Here is a 16,267-nt window from a genome sequence, read left to right on the forward strand (position 1 = left end):
TAATAGGTACTGGATGTTACTGTACTCAATATAGTTCATGGTTGTTGACATGACAAGGTGCGAACTGACGTAGCGAAACACGTCAGTACTCCTTCCGAGTTCTAATTACTTTCGGTTTCAGTCAGCATGTTTTAGTTTTTATTAGTGTCTTTCTTTTTGTCAATTTGATCAGTTTTAGTTTTCTCTATAGATGTTGTAATATTTAGATACCAGTAAATGTAGGCTTCCATACTACTTATCACTGAAAAGAGCAGAATTCATGCGAAATCTGATCAATGAATTGGTTAATTAAGATTTGTCTTTGGTGATTGTTGATAAAAGCATGAATTCTTAGAACTTTAGAAGGATTCCCCCATTCCACTCCAAAACATTGTTGCTGCATATGTGTATGTCTGTCTTTCCCTTTATTGATAGCAGTACCTTGTGCATCATAAGTCATAGATAAAGATACAATTTATGAAACCTTGGCTGAAATAGGTATCAGATTCGTAGATCAATGAATAAAGAATTTTGAATCTGACAATATACCTATATGCATGTTCAAATTACGAAATTGTTTGCAAAATTAGAGAAATCAGCCAAGCCATTGTGAGATATAGATGATTTTACTTATCAGTTTACAAGACATTCAAATATAATGTCTCTTCAAAGTGTATTGCGAATGTAAGTAAGGATGTAAGTCTAAGGTTATTTGACATATAATATTCAAAATAAATTACGTTTATTTTCTTAATGTGGGTGATAATGCCTCTTTAACTATGTTTATTTGTCTGCCCAAGAAAAAACAACACAAAACAAACAAATATATAAGATAGTAAAATTTATTTTACTTAATTGTTATATTTGTTTAGGAAAGCAAATGTTATATGTCCAAAACCAGTTTTAAAAGATTTATATTGTATGACGATAATGAAGAAATGTCCACACATGTCCTGTGCCTAGTTTTATTTATATCCCTCCTTATACTTCAACTGTTGACAATATTAATACCTTTTTCTTATAGGTCATATGTCTCAAGAAGGTTTTTTAAAGTTTTTAATGAGTGAAGAAAATAACCTGATTCCACCAGAAAAACTTGATTTAAGTGAAGACATGAACCAACCACTGGCACATTACTTCATTAATTCCTCTCATAATACATACCTCACTGGTAAATCATGTTTTTACATTAAGTTTTACGCTACATATTTACACCAGTCTTGAGTATAGAAAGAATATGGCCTCCCAAAATTTCACTTTACTGCAAGACATATTTTGACTTTCCCCTTTTGCATATTGTCCATCGCCTTTTGAGAGAAAGCAGGGGACTATTAAAATGGTTTGTATGTCTATCTGTCAAGCTTTTAATTCAGGTAAAATGATCAACTTAGTATAAAGTTCATTTGCTGAATGTCTTGACTGTGAGTATTTTCTGCTTAGGATAAGCCAATTTGAAACACGATAGCTTGGCTTCTTATTAAGGTAGAGTGTTCAAAATTGGTGGAGATGTCGGTACAGTGAATGTTTTGACTAAGTTTGATAATGAGAATGTACATAGTACATTTGGAGGTAGAGTGTTCAAGCTACAATTGATCTTCATTAGGTGCATATATTGACTGAGCTCGATGATGACCTTTTTCTCCGCAGGCTGAGCAGAGATAAGCAATTTCATTGGTCAAAAATTTAGAAAATGCACCATCACTTTAATTCTAATTCAGTGGGAATGATAAAACTTTGTATATGGCCTTATTACATCAATATCATAACTAAGTTCGATAAAAAGCGTTTTCTGCCCAAGTTAAACAAGGATAAATAATTTGATTGCTCAATGCATTATAAAATGTGCAAGTGCCGTCTGCGTGGTTTTTACATTAAAGTAACACAATGAATAATAATGATGATTGATGCCACAAAATCACTGTTTTATATTGATATTTAGGTCATCAGTTAACTGGTAAATCATCAGTAGAAATATATCGTCAAGCTTTACTCAGTGGTTGTCGTTGTGTTGAATTAGATTGTTGGGATGGTCGAGGAGCAGATGAAGAACCAATGATAACTCACGGTTTTACCATGTGTACTGATGTTCCATTCAAGGTATATAAATTATTTTCATGTTAACAAGAAGATAGAAAATGTTGTTACTTCCATGATTTGGACAGTGCTTATTGCTTTCAGTTCATTTCAATTAACTTTAATTTGAATATAAAATTGTTCTTTAACTCTCCTTTAGTAAAAGGGCAGTATCCTTAATTAGGATAAATTTTGTTTTAAATTTTTATTAATGAACTGGTATTAGTAATATTAAATCCTTTATGATATTGTTTAAAGGATGTAGTCATGATGTTGGCTCGCTCACCTGGAAATCCCGTTGTTGGCAAAGAAAGTTCATTGGGATATTTCGGCATGGTTCCACCTAATCAGTGGTGCAAGACAGGTGGGACAAAAAAAACGTAAAAGGACCCTTGAGAATTGGAATTTGAAGTAAAAGTATTCTATAGTGCTGCTGTCAGGGAAAATTTTTCCTCACAGCACACAGTATGGCGTGTGCCTGTCTTCATTGGCTCAGTCAGTTTAGAAGAATGGGGTGTTAAACCCCATTTTATTTCATTTCATTTCATTTATAGGATGTAGTTGAGGCAATCGCAGAGAGTGCCTTCAAAACATCGGAGTATCCTGTAATTTTGTCATTTGAGAACCATTGTTCGTAAGTATTGGAGGGTATATATTCTACTGTTGAGATTCTAAATACATGACCATTGATTGGAAAATATATTCCTACTACCGAGAAAACTATATTTGTTACTATAAAAAAAAATGATATCTTACAAGCTATGAATAGGAAATACTAAAAAATTTTAAAACAGTCATTACAGTCATATATGAAATGGGCGTGTGTAGTGTATATCGTAATATTCGTCTAATATTTAACCCCTTAACTGCGTAGTTTTTAAAATGTTAACTACCCCCTATTAGGTCATTAATTTGACGAAAAACGTCATTCTGGACCTTTTCATTCCTGAATACAAAAATTGGTAGTCTGAAACCAAATTAAAACTAACGGTAAATAGAGTTGTCTCCCTTCAATTAGATTTCCTCGACCAGGCGTAATATAACGTCTTACACATGCTGCAATCGTGTTCGAAGAATAGGTTGGGGAAAATACCTCCAAGACGTTAATGTTAATGTGAGCTTACTAATCACAGTCTGTGTATCATTTTATTTTTCTACATCATTTTCAATGTATTTTTGTCCCCCGATTTCGAATAAACCAGGGGACTATTAAAATCGGTCGGTCTGTCACATGTTTTGGGACACAATAACTGTGGTCAAATTGAGCTATAATTTTCAAACTTGCTGTAGGTGTTTACTAGGTTGATAATGAGCATTTTCAGCTCTGGTTTTCAGCAAAGTGATAAGCAATTTGATTGGTCAAGAAAGATGTACACCCACATGTGGATATATATTGCCGTTGCCCCCATCCGTCGTCCACAATTTGTTGTGAATGCTCTAACGCCAAAAGTTATCATCCGATTCTTTTAAAATTGATATATGTTATTTACATTAGTGAGATGAAGAAACCTATTTAACTTCCGTTAATTACTTCTAGAGTTATGGTTCTTGTTTCACTTAGTTGCACCTTGTGAATGCTCTAACATCAAAAGTTATCTGCTAACCTGTATGAAATTTATATGCCGCATTCAAATTAGTAATTTCAGCAATTTCCATTAATTATATCTAGAGTCATGGCCCTTGTTTCACTTGGTTGAACCTTGTGAACGCTCTAACGCCAAAAGTTATTTTCTGATCTGTATGAAATTCATATTAAGATTAGTGAAACAACGAAGCCTATTGAATTTCAGCAATTTCCGTTGATTATGTCTAGAGTTATGGCCAATGTCAATGCTCGACCGACAAATGTTATCATTCGATCTGTATGACATTTACATGCATCATTTAGATTAGTGAAACGAAGAAGTCTATTTAATTTCAGCAATTTCTGTCAATTACTTCTAGATTTATGGCTCTTGTTTTACTTTGTGAACCTTATGAATGCTCTAACATCAAAAGTTATATGCTGATCTGTATGAAATTTATCTGTGCTATTTAAATTAGTAAAATGAAAAAGCCTGTCAAATTTCAACAATTTCTGTAAATTACTTCCTGAGTTAAGGCCCTTGTTTCAGTTTGTAGAACCCTGTGAACCCTCAAATGAAGAAAATTACAATCTGATCTGTATGGAATTGTCTTGTAAATGCCCGTAATTACCTACAAAAGTATAAATATGTGACAACCCTTGTTGACCACGAAGACGATTTAGCTGCTTTGGGCGTATGTTTTGTTGCCTGGCAACCTATCTTTCAATTTGGTGCAGGACATCAGCCTCATTGCTGGTTTGTTTTATTTAAATATGCTTTGAAGTTGCACTAGATGACCTAAGTGATATAACCTTGACGAAACATGAACATCTTATTTAAATAGTTATTATCTCAAACGGACAATTAAAATCAAAGAATGACAATTAGAGGTAGGATTGCTGTGTAGCCTTAGCTTATGACCTTTAAATAACTGAAAGAATGTGCTGATATTTGAACCTGTAATCACAATGCCCTTTGAGACAAATTAGAAACTATTTGGCCAAATGTTAATACGTTTGCAAATTAACTTGACAAAAACACTTTTAAATGTTCCAAGGAATAGCAAATAAGTGATAAAATGTAACATTCATTTTATTAGAATGTTGTCACACTTTTATAAACAATTTTAATGTGTTGGGACTTACTATGTGGTCTGATGAGATAGGAGCTACTATAAATAAATGTTATATCTGTTCAATAAAAGACAAATTACTTAAACTGAGTCACTTGATATTTCAGACCAAAGCAGCAAACTAAAATGGCCCACTATTGCAGGACTATATTTGGAGACATGCTGTTGACGACTACTTTTGAGGAGTATCCCGTAAGGAGTTTGATCTTAATATCCTTATGCATCATTAGCTAATTCTGCTTGACTCCTCAATTGTTAATTCCCGCAGATAGTAATTACTTTGTATCTTGCTTTAAACTCTCATTTGTATGCTATGGGGAGAACTCTTTAAGTCAAAGCATGTTTTCTCCCTATTAATAGAAATGAGAATTAATTGAACTGTGCAGTGAGGTATAAGCTAGCCTAGTCTGCTGAAATTTACCTTTTTTATCTATCCATCTTAACCTTTTGACGAGATTGATTCAAACAGTAATATGCTCAAGTCTCGCTCTTAAGTTGTGGCCATATGTTAAACCCATCAAATGAAATTATACAGACTTTCTTAATCACGTAGAATTTAATTACGTGTAGATCCAATTAAATTAAATAGAAGATTACATGGATGTATTACTAACCCGTAACTAAGCTTGTTTTATTTAATTTTAAAATAATTTTTTAAAAAATATTTGCCAAGTGGAAATATGCAATATACTCTAATCGTACCTTGCATTGCTCTATCATCTTCTTGCTTTCCATGTCCCTAAATATATATAGTTTTAAATAAATTATTACAGTTAGAGCCAGAAGCACCATTACCATTATTGTCTTTAATGAAGAGAAAAATACTCATCAAAAATAGAAAGAAACATTTTCATAGAGGTAAATGATCTCATAAGCATTCAATTTGTCACTTTAATCCCATTATATTTCTTTGTCAATTTATTCACATAATTATTCAATATGATGACCAGTGTTGATAAGGCCCAATAATAAGATGGGGATCAAGTTTGCTGCAACACCGAACTTAAGCGCCTATGGGGGAACGGTAGTTCTCCTTTTTCAGTTGGAAACAAGACAAAATTTATCAAAACGATCAGGATTAGTACTGCAAGCATCCCCCGGAATTTCATTCAAGTTTAATTGGTGTATTGACCCCATACTTGTAGTTTCGATTGCATAATTATTTTGAGTTTATGCATCTAATATTTTCTTTATCTAGAAGATAAGATAAAGCCAAAATCATTTGCTAGAACAACTGTTTAGCATAAATGAAATTTTAGAATTATGCAAATTTTCTCTTCTATTATGAAAGATTGTTAACTTCACAAGAAATTATTGCAGATTTGTGATGATCTCGATTCGAGGGTTAGCCGTTCTTTTGTATCACACCTGTTTGACATCAACAACTTACAAACCGAAACTTACTATTTTGTTCAGTTCATTTGAAAAGTATTGATTCAGATTGTTAATGAAGTTTTGTTTGAATATGACTTCACCGTGTTTATGTATATTTTAGGACAAGGAAGGTTTGGATCTAATACCAAAGCATCAATAAAATCAGAGAAGTCCAAAGTGAGCATGAGTGAATCTGATGAAAGAGAATCTACACCAACCAGAAAACCTCATATACCTGAAGAATCTGTCAATCAAAATGGTATCACAGAAAGACCTGCGTCACAAATTAGCGATAATGATACGGTCGAAAAAGCAAAAATTGAAGCAAAAATTGATAAAGGTAATCGTCTGGAAAAGATGTATAGTGGGTCAGGAGGAGGAACAGATGCCATTGAAATGTTTGATGATAGTGGATCTGATTCTGATAGTGATGATGATGAAGATGTGGAGGATCCAGTTACCGGTGATATTATGACAGAAGAAGAAAAGAGCAGACGGCAAAGAGAAAAAAGAGAAAAGGTGAGTCTTGAAGTAGAAAAATATAACACAAATTAAGTTTCTCAATCATTAAATGTTACATTCAGAAATATCCATGTATTTTCAACATCTTTCTATATATATATATATATCAAATTTGGTAGATTTATTTTATGGGTGGGGATTATTTATATTTAAATGAAGTTGATCAGCCCCATAGTGGGTACACATAAAATGGGCAAATTTAAACACTTTCGTAGACTAATTAAGGCACCTAAGCTGTTCGAGGTTCAATTTTATTTTTAAAAATTTGCTTGCACGTAGGGGTCTTTAACAGGGAGGAAACTGGATGACCCAGAGAAAAGCCACGAGGTTGGACAGGCAACTCTACTCCTTGTCATAATATTTTGTGGAATATTGGCTTAAAGTTACTGACCCCTAAGAACAGGCAAATGTAGACATTCTACCCTAGAAAAGAATTACTAAATATTGATGGCTGATTTGAACTACCGGGTATTTGGTTTAAATGGCAGTTTCATTTGGTAAATTGTACAACATATAACTACTTTTTCTGAAATTTATTTTTCTGTGTTTTTATTTCTTATAGGGTACTGCTGGTTCTGAAGCAGAGGCCGCCATGGAAATGTCTCTTTTAGTAAATTATGTACAACCGGTTCATTTCCATTCATTTGAAGCCTCAGAGAGTAAGTACTTTATTTGCATGTAGTAAAACTGATTGGCACCAACACAATACAAGGGAAATAACTATACTTACATTCCTATTTTACAAACAGATTATTGTCATTAAAAAATAAATTTCGATTTGCAGTAATTGGACTATATGTTCACAATCACATCACATGTGTTTAAATTTAATTGATCAAAAGTTGAGACCAACATGCAAAGCAATCGCTGAGATATACCGGTACATAATTTACCTGTCTATAGGAAAGTTGTACAAATTTTGAGGTAAGAAGATGAGTTTAAGGTTATATTGAAATCATTTATGAAGATTTATAGAGATGGACTTTCTGTGTATTTCAATGAGAAGCTGCAGTTTATCGATTTGATGATTATACTTAATAATAATATATTGTTTTTATATTTCACAGAAAAAGGGAGGAGTTATGAAATCTCATCTTTTGTTGAAACTCAAGCCACAAATTTATTGAAAGAATATCCTGTTGATTTTGTTAAGTATCCTTAAAAAAAACATACCTCAAAACATTGCATAATATTAGAGACATAACACAAAATTACATATTAAAAACAACATTTGATCTCTACTATACCGCATACTGTTATAAAGTTTGATTTTTCTTTAACCTTTAAAAGTTATAATAAACGGCAGTTAAGTCGTATTTATCCGAAGGGAACACGAGTAGATTCAAGTAATTTTTTGCCACAGGTGAGTTCAGGATGGATAAAATCCAACCGGTATCATCCCTTAAATATATCAGATATTTTAAAGGGGCTTATGTCGACCTTACAAGTGAGAGCAACTGGCGCCAACTGAATGGAACTGATAAAGGTCGACCTGAGCACCTCTTACAGCTCAGCACAAGACTGACAATTCCTTTGGGAGGCGTCTTCTAATGCTCCTGTGTTAAGTGTAATTGCTATCAGTTCTGAGTCCACATGAGTGTTTCGCATTGAGTTGTTCTCCGTTGCTGATATGATCGACATAAGCACACTTGCAACTGACTGGAACTAATTGCTTTATATGTATTAAGAACTTTTCAATAAGTGTATTTTGGAAATCACATGCCCAAATTATTTAGAAGATATAGGATTAGGAAAAAAAAACACCATTATCTAGATAGAAATATATGGTATATGCATTAGTAAATAAATATGTATCTCAAGGACATTACATTATAAAAAGATCTGATAAGATGTATGAAAAATAATTGTAGCTAAATAAATATTTGATGATTTTAGGTGTTTTGGAATGCAGGGTGTCAATTAGTTGCTTTAAACTATCAAACTTTAGGTAAGATTAAAAGTTTTGATATCATAACATATATTCTCTGATTACATAAATCATATATGAGTTTTAATGATCTGTGTTTTATTCACAATGCAGATAATATTGTGAAACCCATCATCTGTGAATTTTGTTTGTTTTTGTTCATGGAAACATGTATCATTTACAATAACAAAACTTGTTTTATATTAATATAAAGGTGTGATGGCGTTCGAAAAATTTGCACTTTTAATGCTATTTTGTAGATCTGGCTATGCAGCTTAATTTGGGTATATTTGAATATAATGGTCGCTGTGGTTACATACTTAAACCGGATTTTATGAGAAGAAAAGATAGACATTTTGACCCTTTTGCAGAGTCTACTGTTGATGGTATTGTAGCAGGAACTGTAAAAGTTAGGGTAAGCTACAATCTTTAATTGTTTAAAATTTCAGGAGAACAAATACTTAGAAGTGTTTGGCGATTTGCCTTAGTATAAACTGAAGAGAACACGTGTCAAAATTTACATACCAGTTACTGTCAGATAAAACTTAAAGAGATTAGAAAACAGATTTTATTGAAAATATGTATCTATTGTGCAGGTGATCTCAGGACAGTTCTTGACAGATAAAAAAGTTGGATCTTATGTTGAAGTTGATATGTATGGTTTACCCACTGATACTGTTAGGAAAAAGTTTCGAACCAAGGTAGTGCCAGCTAACGGTATTAATCCAGTATATGATGAAGATCCCTTTGTGTTCAAAAAAGTAAGTAGGCTTTAATTTTTGTAAGATAATTATGGGGAGAAGATACATAATTTGAATGCATTCAGAACATAATAAACTCAAAAACATAATATGGAACACAATTACTCTTTTAATTAAAGCAACGTTTCGTTGTGTTCAATATTATGTTTTTGTGTTTATTACATGTGTCAATTGCTAAATGCCGCTCAAAGAAGACATTCGAAACATGTGTGAAGAAATTTAGAATCAGACACATTGTTGTTCGGAATCCTTCTTTAAAGAATTATAATTTTTACTCAGATGTCTTGATACAAATATGACCAGCTCTGGCGAAATGAGGCACATGTTGCAAGCCCCTTATTTCAGATACAGATTTTAAGTTTCCAGCCATTATTAAAAATAAATGCATAAGACACATACCAATTTATAAACGTCTTTCAATACAAAAGTTAAATTTATGCATAGCTGTGTTTTGATTTTCTGACTAGTGTGTCTTGTGGGCATAATATAAATGGCAAATTGATATAATAACCTATGACTACATGGATGGATGTTAAACTTGTCTTTCATTCTACAGGTTGTATTACCAAACTTAGCAACATTACGAATAGTTGTATATGAAGAAACTGGCAAACTGATTGGTCATAGAGTATTGCCTGTGGAAGGATTACGGCCTGGTAAATCACTTAATATTAACCATAACAATAAACTTTTTACTGTCATTGTTTCTATATTTGGCTGGTGATTTACCAAAGTTATAGCCCTTGATCACTTTGAAAGACCCAAGTTATAATCTGTTTTTCTAACTACATGTAAAATTAGAACTTGTGTAGAAAATCAGAACCGTAATCACAAAGCAAAATAAAGAAATCATTTTTTTAAGTATGTTGTTGTGAGAAAATAGACTATTGAAAAATAGAATTCAGATATTAAAAGTTTCCTAGAATTATGTGCTGTACAAATTCAAATATATCATTCACTATTTGTGTAAGTACAGAATTAGAGAATTATTATGTTTAAATTATTCATATGTGACGAGTGCATTTGATAAATATTTTCAGGTTATCGTCACATACCATTAAGAAATGAAAGTAATCAACCATTATTACTACAGACATTATTTGTACATCTAAGTATAATGGATTATGTTCCAGATTCTATGGCAGGTCAGTAATGAAACATTATTTATGATCCTAAAAATAGATTTTCAAATACATGCAGTGTCATACTAAAACAAGGGAGATTACAAACAAATAACTTATTTAAAACTTTTTTTCAGAATTTGCCGAAGCCTTGATCAATCCTATTGCTTATCAGTCAAAGATGGAGAAACATGCCCAACAATTGGCAACTTTAACAGAAGATTTTGAAGTCGATGTAAGATGATAACGAAATTCTATTTTTTTATTGTTAAAATATAATGGCAAGAAATGGAAGAAATACAATTGTATCAATGATCAAGAAAATCCTTCCCTATATAATTGTCTGATCCAGTTGTTGTTATAGTTTTGCTCTCTAATGTTTATTGCTATTTAAAGGTTTTTGTTTCTATTGTATTTAGAATCTAATTTTAATGGTCTTTATTAAAATGCATCATCTATTTAAGGAGGCAGAAGCACGTTATGAATTGGGCTAAACATTAATTGAGCATATTTTGTTCTTTTCATAAAGATGGTGTTTGATTTTGGCACATTTTAGGATTTCTTTATCAATAGATTTCCAAAATACATTCATTCCTGTTAGAAAAATACATTTAATTTTGGGGGCTCAGATATCTTTGCCTCTTTAAATGTATATTAAGTTATGTTTTATGACATTCTTTTAGTATTAAGAAACACAAATACTAATTATCCAATTCTATTTTGGTATTGGGTAATGCATCAATCTTTCTTAAATTACCAAGTCTGTCTTAAAACCTGTTTCCCTTCTATGCCTTAGCACCCATTGCATTCCCTTCAAAATAGTCTATCTATCAAATTTATCCAATTTGTTTCCTACAGATTTTGTCTTAAGATTTATTCAGGTTTTTATTAAGTTTTTGTTTGAATTTTGTTCCATTATTTTTCTCTTCTAAATTAGGATGAAATTTTAGCTACTGTAAGTGGTATTTTGTTTTTGGCTTGATTATTTTAATATTAATACTTTGTTTGTTGCAGTGTGTGTATCTATTTAAAATGTGTGGATTCTTCTATTAAGGCTTATATTGTACTGCTGTTAATTCAATTCTGTAGATTAAGTTTTCAGGATTCAAATCAACATTTTCATAGTCAGGATCTCAGATTTGTTTTTTCTTATTTTAATTAATAGCGTATCCCATTTCAAAACTTGCATATTAGTGATAAAACATTGATCAGGGGAATCAAAAACTATTTTTAACAGAGATCCAGGAAAAATATTTTCATGATACCGGTAGCTATATAAATGTAGTTTGGGCATTTTTTGAAATACAAGAAATACAATATAATTTTTAAGTTCCCTGGGGGAATATCCTTACCTAATTATTTGGCTTAACACTCCAAAATTGTAAAAAAATTTAGTTAAAAAAACCAAAAAAAACCAAAAAAAACTTAACATGACATGATAAATTGCATGTTATACTGTAATTCTTTTTACATATGATATGTCTTCTTTATTTTTTTTTACCAGTTTAGAATATATTTATTTGAATTGTTATATAATATAAATGTTATATAAAAAGTGTAGTATATATACTCTTCAAAAAAAGTATGGGATATTCAGAAACAATACAAAACTGCAGAAATGCACTGCTGTTTTTATTAGAGGTAACCAGTGTATGTTAATAACAGGCCAATTGCCTACACATGAACATAAACAGTTCATATGGGCCGCTTATCTGACGGCTACATTTCACTCGCAAAGAGATATACCGTCAAAAGTGAAAATGGACGTTTTTATACGCCCACATTATTATGCCATCGCCCCTGTCCGTCCGGACGTCCGTCCACAATTTGTTTGTGGACACTCTACAGGTCACAATTCTTATCCGATTTTAACGAAACTTGAAATATAGGTGTATCTCCAAAAGATCTCGGCTGCTTTCGATATTGGCATGTATCGATCGAAACTTCATGGATTTTGGCCCCTGTTTGTACGAAAAGTCACGTTTTTGGCTTGTGGACCCTATAGAGGTCACAATTTTTATCCGATTTTGTTGAAACTTGAAATGTAAGTTTATAACCCAAAGATCTCGGTTCCTTTCGATATTCGCGCATATTGGACCGTAACTTCCTGAATTATGGCCCCTGATTGTAGACCCTATAGAGGTCAAAATTTTTATCCGATATAAAAAAACGTATTATTATATCACTGTTACACCATAAGGACGAGTGAGTTCGTGAAAATCGGCCCAAAACTGACAGACAAAATGGCCGCCCCTCTTTCTCAAATAGCTTAAAAATATGGTATATCAAGGTTGTGGACCCTATAGAGGTCACAATTTTTATCCGATTTTGTTGAAACTTGAAATGTAAGTTTATAACCCAAAGATTTCAGTTTCTTTCGATATTTGTGCATATTGAATTGTAATTTCCTGAATTATGGCCGTTGATTGTAGGAAAAATCACTTTCTTTTTAGCTTGTTCTCTATCCATCTCTCGAAAATGTGGGCGTATTCTGCCTGGCAGCCGCTGGTTGATTTTTGTCTTGATAATGAGTAATTGCTCCACCAATCCTCAGACATTCAGCAGTTTGTCGTGCCATTCTTCTAATCAACCGTCCAATCACGATTTGGGTCAATCTGACCCACTCCTCTTGCAGTGCCACGGCCAATTCTTGCAGTGTTGTCGGTTGACGTTGACATCGAAGAACACGTCTCCCGATCAAATTAAACGTAACACACTAAAGCAAAGATACGCTAAACAGTAAATCTTATGCAAGAACCGATAGGAAAGCAAACATGGATAGGATAAACAAGTGAGCGGCAGTTTTCATCAACCCTTCCTTGAAGTGTCAAATTCGACAATGAACCCATCCCACGTGTATGGCGCTATTGCGTGTCGCACATGCAGCTCAATGGTTCTATTAGGCCAATAAGTTCTTCATCTGTGAACATACTCTCAAAGCATGTCAAGTGTCCATAACTATTTATCATATCACGACCTACATATAGGTATTTACATTTCAATATCCCCTCCTTTTTTTGAAGAGTAAATATATATATCATGCATGAAGATGTTTTGTCTATATAATGTTGATTGTTATGAAATAATAGAATCAAATAACTGATCTGTCATAATGGTCAAAAGAAAGTTGTTAAAATTGGATGTTTTGCAGCTTTGCAGTATTTTGTTGACTTTGTTACTGAAATTATGTCACATTGAAATTCATGATACTTTTTTTTCGAAACCTGTCAAGGATGATTGCAGAGTCCGAATGATTTTATAATTTTTACTTAGATGATTATTCTAGATTAATTAAACAATAGTTTTCTAGCCAGTTAGTCATAAGCATGTACGGTAATATTTGGTGTGAACTTATTGTAGAGTGTAGTGTCAAATCTATGATAGAACCTAATTAATAAGAAGAACCAAAAAGCATTAAAATATCTGACTGAGAAATGTTATATTATTTTGTAATCATTGATGGAAAAACTTGAAACACTCTGATTAATACAAGCAGGAAAACTGTTCAGTAATTATAATGTTGACAGCTTTATGAAGATTTATTTGAGGACAAAAATTGTCAACCAATGGTTATGAAATCCAATTGTAACCAAATGCAACCATTGTCACTGACTGAAACATTGTATATAAAAATATGTTAATTTTCTGTAATTTTCTTCTACAGGAAGAACTTGATGGACACAAAGATAGTGGTATAGATGAAAAGGGCAATGAAAGACAAAATTCTGTTAGAGTTCAAAATGGTCCATCAGCAGCAAGTCCGGCACCAGGTGATGGACCAAAACCAATTCGAATGCAATCGTCCACACATCTCCCTCTCAACAAACAAGATAGTACTCAATCGGGTCTCAGTCAATCAAGTACCGGATCAGGTATGTGTTTGCATTATTGTTTTAATTAATATTTGTTTCCACTATAATAATGTCTTTCGTTCGAACATTGTCTTCTTTTATTTGATAGATGTACATTTATGCCTTCTACCTTTATTGCATCATTATATTTATGAAATTTAGAGCAATCAATTGTACATAATTATTCTAGTCATTAGAGCTTTACCAAGCCTAAATAGAGAATTCCATATTTTGATCATTTCAACTCAGTTCTTATTCCTATTTATAAAATGTATAAATTATGTGTTGGGATATTCCAAGTAAATTCGTAATAACTTGTATTTTCAGGACTATCTATTTTATCATTTTTGTGTAAGATATGTTTTAGTCAACCATTTTGTGGGTTAACCTTATAAAGCTTAACAACCAAAATTATGCATTTAGCTTAGTTTTATTTTTTTTGTTAGTTAATTTACATCTTAGCCAGGTTTACAGATTACCACTGTAGCAGTATTTTTGGGTGGTTTTTTTTCTATAAAATCTTGTTCCTTGCAAAATTAATTATGTGAACTACCGAGTATGAGGAACAGATTCTACTATTTTGAAATGTTCAACATTAAACAATTATGAAAATCAATCAATTTTGTTTTAATTGTACAGTTATAGAAACAGTTCAGCGCATATAAATTATTGTAATGTGTTAAAGTAGTAATATACATTATAGTCATAGAGTACTGCACACACCACAGTATAAAATCACAATATTTCTCTTTGGGTCATGACAGTAATGTTGGATACTGTTTCATCTATGTTCATCACCAGCTACAGTATTCCCATTCTTCTTTAGTCCTTTCTATTCATAGTTGAATGTCAGTCCTACATGTGTAGATTTCCATTGATTACAGTCCAAAGATCCTTAATTTAGGATTAAAGACTTTAATGCCAGTCCACCGTCTACTGTAAAAGACTGGATCAATGTGTGTTGTGGATTATGAGTACTAGTCGGGTTGTTTCATCAAACTATTAGCATTATCATTTAAAAAGGTTGATAAACCCATTAAACATGCATTATGCAAGAGCTAAATCTGATTATTGCAAGTCTTAATTTAGGCTTCAGATGTTATAGAAATTATAAATAAGATCTTTATTTAAACAACAAGACCAAAATCAACTCTGTAGACCCACGGATGGCTCGGCTACAGCTCAGATTTAAATAGGATTTCACTAATTGATTAAATCAGATAAGGGGTAAGCTAAATGATAGTGTACTTAGCGAGGCCGCTGTAAAGCGTTTCGGTATGCCATTGAAAACTTTACTTGATAATCGAGATATGTAGGTGGAGTTAACGCCTGTCAATCAAACGATCAGCGAAGGTGAAGACACAATTCGCTACCATTTCTAGGCAAATATTACAACGATGATAACTATGTTCAGAATAAAGTAATTTGATTGAATTTTTCAATATATTCTTCTTTCATCATCTACTTTTGAACTGTTATAGCAAGAATGGCCAACTCTCTATAAAAATCTCCCATAATGTATCTTTAAATAATTTAGCTGACATTTTGAAGGAAACATTTACTGAACAGTGTGCAGTCATTTAAATGATGATCAAACTATGATACTGTTTTAGTTATTCTCAAGTCGACAGAGATTATACTGAACCAAATCCGTTTGTCCAATTAAGATAATCCCCAGCACTTCTGGTATAGATAAAAACAGTCCTTACATTACATAAGCATATTATCTTAGTTACACTGTAGTTTATGTTCGGCATATTGCACACACATTCTTAGTTTCTTACCTCAATTATAAAATGTCATTGCTTAAAAACAGTTCTTGAATACATAACCGTGAAGCATATATTTAGAATATTTCAAATATTTTGTGTCACATAATGCCAAATAAAGGGAAAAGATTTTAATTTTGATTTTGTGTGTGTGTATGTGTGTATGTTACTGGTACTAATGAGGTTTTGTTTG

General features: G+C 32.2%; 1 protein-coding gene across 2 annotated transcripts in view; it reads left to right on the forward strand.

Annotated features, from left to right (window-relative positions):
• The window catches only part of LOC126821393 (1-phosphatidylinositol 4,5-bisphosphate phosphodiesterase beta-1), a 96,352-nt gene that overhangs the window by 71,512 nt on the left and 8,573 nt on the right, over positions 1-16,267 (forward strand). Inside the window, exons 9-25 of one of the 2 annotated variants that reach the window (XM_056100952.1) lie at positions 1,004-1,150; positions 1,919-2,076; positions 2,607-2,686; positions 4,857-4,941; positions 5,523-5,607; positions 6,245-6,642; positions 7,208-7,304; positions 7,713-7,797; positions 7,936-8,008; positions 8,542-8,593; positions 8,833-8,987; positions 9,169-9,333; positions 9,890-9,989; positions 10,374-10,478; positions 10,592-10,689; positions 11,392-11,409; positions 14,119-14,326. In XM_056100952.1, coding sequence (XP_055956927.1) covers positions 1,004-1,150; positions 1,919-2,076; positions 2,607-2,686; positions 4,857-4,941; positions 5,523-5,607; positions 6,245-6,642; positions 7,208-7,304; positions 7,713-7,797; positions 7,936-8,008; positions 8,542-8,593; positions 8,833-8,987; positions 9,169-9,333; positions 9,890-9,989; positions 10,374-10,478; positions 10,592-10,689; positions 11,392-11,409; positions 14,119-14,326 — 2,109 coding nt within the window. The remainder of the gene's footprint in view (positions 1-1,003; positions 1,151-1,918; positions 2,077-2,606; positions 2,687-4,856; positions 4,942-5,522; positions 5,608-6,244; positions 6,643-7,207; positions 7,305-7,712; positions 7,798-7,935; positions 8,009-8,541; positions 8,594-8,832; positions 8,988-9,168; positions 9,334-9,889; positions 9,990-10,373; positions 10,479-10,591; positions 10,690-11,391; positions 11,410-14,118; positions 14,327-16,267) is intronic. The other variant, XM_050549805.2, reaches the window with a different exon arrangement.

The sequence above is a fragment of the Patella vulgata genome, chromosome 5 (assembly GCF_932274485.2).
Source record: "Patella vulgata chromosome 5, xgPatVulg1.2, whole genome shotgun sequence".
NCBI classification, from domain to species: domain Eukaryota; kingdom Metazoa; phylum Mollusca; class Gastropoda; family Patellidae; genus Patella; species Patella vulgata.